General features: G+C 41.9%; 1 protein-coding gene across 1 annotated transcript in view; it reads left to right on the forward strand.

Moving 5' to 3' along the window:
- Nexmif (neurite extension and migration factor) overlaps positions 1 to 7147 on the forward strand; it is a 135631-nt gene extending 128484 nt beyond the window's left edge. The window contains 3 exon segments of the mRNA XM_090326384.1: positions 537 to 4896; positions 5522 to 5558; positions 5560 to 7147. Of these exon segments, the coding sequence (XP_090182510.1) occupies positions 537 to 4896; positions 5522 to 5558; positions 5560 to 5616 (4454 nt within the window). The 3' untranslated portion in view covers positions 5617 to 7147.
- The last annotated feature ends 218 nt before the right edge of the window (positions 7148 to 7365 follow it).

Below are 7365 nucleotides of genomic sequence, written 5' to 3' on the forward strand. Positions count from 1 at the left end.
TCTAAGATTAATGTTAATCCTAAACTTTGTTTTTCTATATCTTTCACTAGCCTAGAATGGTCTTTGAGTGTGATCAAATGATCACTCCAATCTCTTTGATGAAATACAATCCCTTTGTCCTCCAAAATTGTTTCTATCAGATAAAGTTCCTCAAAATTCCTAGTGAATCCAAAATCTTCTACGATGTGACTCGTAAAATTTCTAGATTCACTACAAGTTTCTAGAACATAAGGCCAAAGGAGGGGCCTCTGCCCCATAGCTCAAAACCGTGAATGTTCCATCTGATCATTTTCTACCTGAAAGCCTTGACTTTCCAAATGATCAATCAGTCTCTGTCTTTCCTTGGTTTCTGAGGCATAAGCTAGGGCTGAAAATGATGGATTTTCACTCACGTGAATGTGATTTTTAAATCCAGGGAAATAGAAGTTCAGTTTATGTTATTTGATCAAGGGCAAGAGATTTAAAAAGTGTGGTTTAAGACCCTTAACTTTATTCTTTTTGTTTCTCTCCCCCCCCCCCTGCATACCTCTGTCTAGACTCAGAGGACCAGGATGTGGCAATGAAGTCATTTGCAGCTCTAGAAGCTGCCGCACCAATACAGCCAATACCAGCGGTACAAAAAGAGACTTTGATGTTTCCTAGGGGTCTCCTGCCTCTTTCCTCTAAGAAGCCCTGTATGCAGAACCCTCCCTCCCCTTTGGATCTGATTGAAGCACCTGAGCATGCCGCTAATAGTGCTTCTGTGAATGCCATCTCCCTCACATCTGGAGTTGCAAAAGGCCTGAATACCTGGTCACTGCCCAATGAATGTGAGAAAGCTCCATTTGCTATAATGGAGCCTGCAGGCATATCAGCTCTGAATGGTGATTGCCTCATGCAGCCAAGCCGGACTTGCTTGGGCTGCTTCATGGAATCTAAGGAGGCAGTAGATCCTGAGCCAGGGATCAGTCTGAAAGTCAGCGATCTGAATAGGGATTATGAAACGTGTGCAGTGTCTGATATAGGGATTCAGTGCATTAATGCTGGAGAAAACATGAAATATGGAGAGCAGCTTCTTTCAGATCAGCTCCTGGGCTTCCCCCTGCATAAATCAAGGGCAGGAGATAGACGAGAAGCTGAAAAACCTGACATTGACTTGGAAGATCCAACTCAGAAAAGTTATTACGAGGCACTGCTATTAGATAAGTGCAATACAGAAGAAGCTTTGCTAGCAAATTCCAATCAGGATTGGGGTTACTTTGAGACTTTCATTAGTGAGAGTAAGATTGAACTGCTCGACCTCTGTTCCAAGAATGAGCTATCTGTCAACCTATTCTCTGAAGAAGATGTGGATAACTACATGTTTGATGATGATGAGTCGACACTGGGCAGTGATGTCTGCTCTCTGAAAATTCGATATGAATCCTTTCAGGACAATGTTCGCGACAAGACCACGCTTCTGATGCAGGAAGATGCTCAATTCAACTTTTTCCCCAGTGTCTTCACTACCTGCCCCAAGCGGGAAACTAAGAGTGGGGTTCTGAAACAGAGTGGTGATCTTTCCCAATTCAAGGTCCCGGATGTGAGCATCATCTGGGGAGAGGAAGATAAAATCTTGGACAAGAAGAAAGACAAAGAAGAAGGACATGAAGACAAAGGAGTGGAGAAAAATGATGGAAAAGACAATGGAGAAAAACCTGCCTTAAATAAACCCTGCAGTGGGACTGAGGTAGAGCAATTCAAGAATCCAAAGGTGGACCATCTTACGAATTCCTTGGAGACCTCGGGGAATTTCAGCGATGACAGTTCCTTCCTTGAAGTCTCCTATGATGCCATGGGGGAGATCAAAGACTGTAGCCGCTATATGGCACGAGACACAAATTCTGGCAGCTCCTCTTCCCAGCAGAACTATGGCCTACGAGCCAAGAGAAAAGTCCGATACAGTGAAGATTATCTATATGATGTGGACTCACTAGAGGGTGAGAAAGTAAATGAGAGGAAGGAATGGCTGCCAGGTAGTTCCAAAGAGGAAGATGATGATGAATGGTGTCCCAAAAAGAGAAGAAAAGTAACTCGTAAGGAGCCCCCTGTTATTATCAAATACATCATTATCAATCGCTTTAAAGGTGAGAAGAATATGCTAGTGAAGTTAAGTAAGGTGGATGCCAGTGAGACAACAGTAAATCTGAGTGAGAATCAGCTCAACAAATATTCCAAGTTGGCACCTTTGAAGGGATTCTGGCAGAAGAAGAAAAAGCAGAGAAACAGCAACACCGACTCCATCAAGACACCCTTATGCCAAAAGCAAAGCTTCGAACCAGGTAGCTTTGAGGTGTCGTTCCTGCCACCTGCTCGTAAACGAAAATCAAAACTTGGCAACAGGCACAGGATTCAAAGGATCCAATCCATGGAAACTTCAACAAGTAGTAAGCAAGTTGCTTTCTGCAATGATCAAAGGCAAGCTAGTAGTCGCAAAGAGGAAGGGGGGCCAAAAGGTACAGCAAAGTCAGGTGCTGCGGCCTCTCCCGGCTGTGCAAATGGCATCTCAAGTCCTGACTTGGTGAAAGTCAAAGGCCAGGACACAGAGTTTAAGGGAGCCGAAAGGAAAGTCCTCAATAAGATCAAGTTTAAAAGTGAAGCTAGATTAAAATCCAAGAAAATCAAGGTTGCCCAAGAAAGCAAGCCAGTTGCTCAAATGAGCCCTCCATTGGAAGAGCACTCCTCCAAGGTTAACTTAAAAAATGAAGTCATCCCTGGAACCTCAAACACATCCCACCTGTCTGAATTTCACGAGGCAAAGGTTTCGAAGAATTCTGCTTTCCTACCAACCACCTGCTCTTCCGAAATGCCTCTATCATCTGCTAATGTTGCTACTAACATACCTGTTATCCCTGGTGGATATCTGCAGACGTTGTTAGATGCTTCTGACTTGTCAAATAATACCGGCATCTCCTACTTCGCTCACCATTCTCCAGAGCAAAATGAAGGCAGCAGCCTCACTCAAACAGAAAAAGCATTTGTACCTCTCCAGCCAACCCAGGACTGTGTGCTTGCCTCATCTTCTGACTCGGAGCTGCAGCCATCAGCTCCTAGCTTCAAAATGGAATCAAGCAACTACGGCAACGTGTGGCCCGCTAAGGTTACATCTGATTCCCAGGAATTCATGGCTGAAGTCTCCAGGGAGCTAGCGGCCAGCCAATCCAGTGAATTTGAAACCTCCCAAGTCGTCTCCATGGAAAATAACCTCACCGTTACGACATACAGTCCTATTTGCCTCACTAGTGAGGGCAGTAGTTGCAACAAGGTCTTCTATGCCTCTGTTCAGGACCCCCAACTCCCCTCGGATGACTCGTACCAATTGTGTCACTTTACTAATGGGGAGATCGGCTTTCCTTTCCAGCACAGTCCCGTCAGTGTGGATGATGCTCGGCTCTTCAGCTTTGACTCAATGGCCCCACTCACTGTCAGCTCTAGCAATTTTTGCTCCTTAAGCTTGAAGTCCTGTGAGAAGGACGGTGATGATGAGATCACTGATGACTTTCTGGCCCACTGCAGTCCCAAACTGGTGATCCAGCAGAGCATTGATGAGATCACTCCACTAAAGGAATCCACGGATCTCCTGGATATCTCCAACTTCACCCCGGACAAATTCCGCCACTCTTCTCTCTCCGAGATATCTCCACCTGACACGCCCAGTCTTTCCCCTCAGATCACCAGATGCGAGAGTATCAAGACACTGGGAACAATGAAAGGGTTCCAAGAGGGTGTCTCGGGACCGTTGGGCAGCATGGAGAAAGTCAAGTGGGACTGTGGTACCCTTTCACAACAAGTCGAAGCAGATGATGGATTTACTTTAAATAATCATCAGTTCCAGTTCCATATGTTCAATGACGAGGATTCTGTCAGTTTGCTCCCCAAAGCCCCTTGCTTGTCAACGTTTAATGATCCAGATGGCCAAACAAGTACCAACAACAAAGTGTCCAAGTCAAGAAAGAAAACGACACCCAGCAAGAGTGGGGCTGTGAACCAAAGCTCTTCTCAGAAAAACACCAGGAAAAAATCCCCCAAGGCCAGCAACAAAGCCACTGAAAAGTCACCTGGCAAAAGCTCCCGCCAGGTTCCCAAGTCAACAAAGAAAGGGAAATATGGTGCAGCCATCAATGGGGAGAAAATGCAAATTGGCATTGGCCGTTTGGGAAACCAGACCAACAGTATATCCTCCGTTGGAAAGACACTGAGTGATAGCTTCCAACATGGTGGCCCTGTTGTTCCTATGAAGATGCCAGGTCAGAAGGGACTTTGTGGAGATTGGGCTTTGAGGAAGGAGAGCAACTCTGGCTGGAACGACGTGAGCATGGGCACTCACACCAACAATCTCCTGGATGACGACCAACGGGAATTCCAGGAGCCTTCCTATATCTTGTCTAACATTGCCTCTGGTATGGCAGATGTGCAAAGATTCATGATGGCTTCCATAGAACCCCTGTGGGAACCCATGGAGAACCATGGAGATTCCAACACATTCTATTCCTCTGAGTCCAACAGTCTGAAATTAAAAACCCTCAAAATATTGGCTGGGACACCACAGGAGTCTAAGAAAAAAGTCAACAGTGGATCCGCAGGAGCCAGCAAGAACCATCGGTCAATCAAAAATGTGAGCAAAAGCAATGGGAAAGCAGTGATGGGTGATTCCACTCGTGCAGACCTGCCTGGTTATAGTGAGGACTCTCACTCTGCCTTCTTTGATAAAAAATATAACATGAGCACTTTAGGTAATAACGGACCGACACACAAAAAGTTATATCGTCACAAATCCAGCACCAAGGCCCTGAGAGATGAGAAATGTAAGGGAAAACGCACGGATCGAGAACAGGCCCATAAGGATGAGGCTGGAACCACTTCTTTGGAGAAACTGAGGTAATACTGTACCGAAATGGCTGACATGATGCAGTCCTGGCTTTCCTACTACCTGCTCAGCGGGCAGTCCCTCATACTTTTTCCCTCTTGAAAACAAAAATTTGCATGAGAGAAACTGTTCCACTCCCTTCGCTCCCCCTCCCTCTTTTTTCAAATTAAAAAGAAAAGAAAAGAAAAAAATGCATGAAAATCCCTATACCTTTAAGCCACCCAAAAGATTGGGGCAATTTTGTTCTGGCTTGGCTAGGGATAAGTTGTAACAAGACAACATTTTCTTCTGCTATCCAGCATCGATTTTTACTTCTAAAAGAAAGAACAACTAAAATATGCTCTTGAATGATTTGGGGAATGGAAGGGCTTTACAGTAAGACAAATTTTGAACAACAGAATTTGAAAGTCATGTAAACAAAAAAGCCAAGATCATGGAAATGAAAAGAGCATTAGCTGGAAAACAAAATCTCAACACATGGCAATTGGGAGTGCTTTCTGGTACCCCTTGCTCTCTCTCTCTTTCTGCATCATACAGCATTTGGTATGATGCTAACAGATTTACACTGTATGATCCCTTCATGGGACATACACTAAAACTAAGATGGCATAAATTCTTTGATTTTTTTTTCTGCAGGGATTCTGACTACAATCTCCTAAAAGCAGAAACAGCATTTTTGGGTTTTACCTGTGTTTGAAGAAGAGACTCGCATTTTCCAGAAAGACATTTGATGTTTGTGTTTTATTTCTTTCAAAATATGCCTTGTGGTATGTATGTTGACATGTAAGTGCTTAAAGAAACAAATTTTAAAATGTGGGACTAAGTCTTTGAAAGAAAACTTTAATCTAACATTCTATGTAAAAGATTTTAAAAGTCATACAGTTGCACTCGTAGTTTATGCACTATTTACCCACAAGGAAAATGGAATATGTTGTGCCAAACTACAAAGAAGTGACTGTACTGTATATATTTTTACTTCTGTATCAACATTTGGTTGTGAGTATCTGGGGGAGCTTGTCCCTGTTAATTTACTAGAAACATTCCAGTGATTCTTGCTATTAAGCACCCCCACTTTTGTGGATAGCACCTTTAGATCACAGTGGAAAAATAAGTTGTGTTACACAATTTACCAAAACTTAAAGGATACTGTTTGAATTGTGCCAAATTTCCTTACCTCATCCCATAGATTCACCCCACAGTTAAAAGTTCATTAATGAATTTTAAGTGTGTGTGTGTATATATATATACACGCACATTCAAAAAGATGTGTATATATGTATATAACATACATACAAACATGCATACATACATATGCATACATTCTTTTAATTTTTTAAACTCTATTATCCTATGTGGAAACACAAACAAGGCACAATATAGATTTGTTAGTTCCATCAACCTGAAGACTAAAATGTTGGAAAAGTTTGAAAGTCGCAACAGCTGAGTCCATCAGGGACCCAAGTATATGCATTTACAGAACCTTTTACAAAGAAACAAAACAGCTGCTTTGAAAGTTTTCTAAAAAAGCAAACTCTGTAGCTGAAAATTATTTAAAGTGCAAAGTTATATTGCTGATACTTTATATCTCAGTTTTATATATTTTATAATAGTCTGGGATAAATTATAAAAAATAGCTATAAAATTGACACTAATGATAAAGGAAGTACATAGATTCCTTTTATTTAAGTAGTTTCCTAAATGTTTATTCCAGTTTTGTCAAAAGTGCACTCATCTCATGGCTTTAGTGTTCTTTCAGTGTTAATCTTGCAATGCCAATGTCATTTTTTCAAATGTTAAGGCATTTCAGTTTGACCAGTTTTTCTTCCCATGAATTAATTAACTTACCTTATGATAGAAGCTGAACAATTTGGTGCTAGTTGATTTGGACAACTAGTATTGGATGCCACAGAATACACTTAAATCTCAGTTTCCTAGAAAATTCAAAGTCACCTTTTTAATTCAGTCCACCCCTCCACCACCTTTCTGTTAAAGTTTCACAACTCCAGCATCTCTCACTACTAGCCTTTTCTCCCCTTTTATTCACCACTTGACTTCGAACATTTGATCTCTTTTCCTTGCACAGTTGAAGGCCTTTGTGTCTGATGACTGATGCTTTGTGGCACAAATGAGATAATGGATGTGAAAGCGCTTTGTAGATCGTAAAGTGCTATACAGATATAGGGGATTAATATTATTATTATGTTGTTGGTTGTTGTTGTTGTTACTATTCTAATATTGTTACTAACCTATTAACTTGTGAATATATAGGCTGGGGTGGGAGGGTGGAGAATAAGTGGGTGGGGAACAATGGGGGGCTTCACAAAAAATGGAAGATGTTTCAATAAGAAAATTCTAAACAAAATAGGAACCTACCTAGTCATTGCCACCTAAATATATTCACAAACAGAGAAACAACATTTGAAAGTAGTCTGAAAGAAATGGAAGGAAGCCTATCACATATATAAATGTTAATATTTCCC

The sequence above is a fragment of the Megascapheus bottae genome, chromosome X, assembly GCF_031878675.1.
Source record: "Megascapheus bottae isolate mThoBot1 chromosome X, mThoBot2.hap1, whole genome shotgun sequence".
Classification (NCBI taxonomy): Eukaryota; Metazoa; Chordata; class Mammalia; order Rodentia; family Geomyidae; genus Megascapheus; species Megascapheus bottae.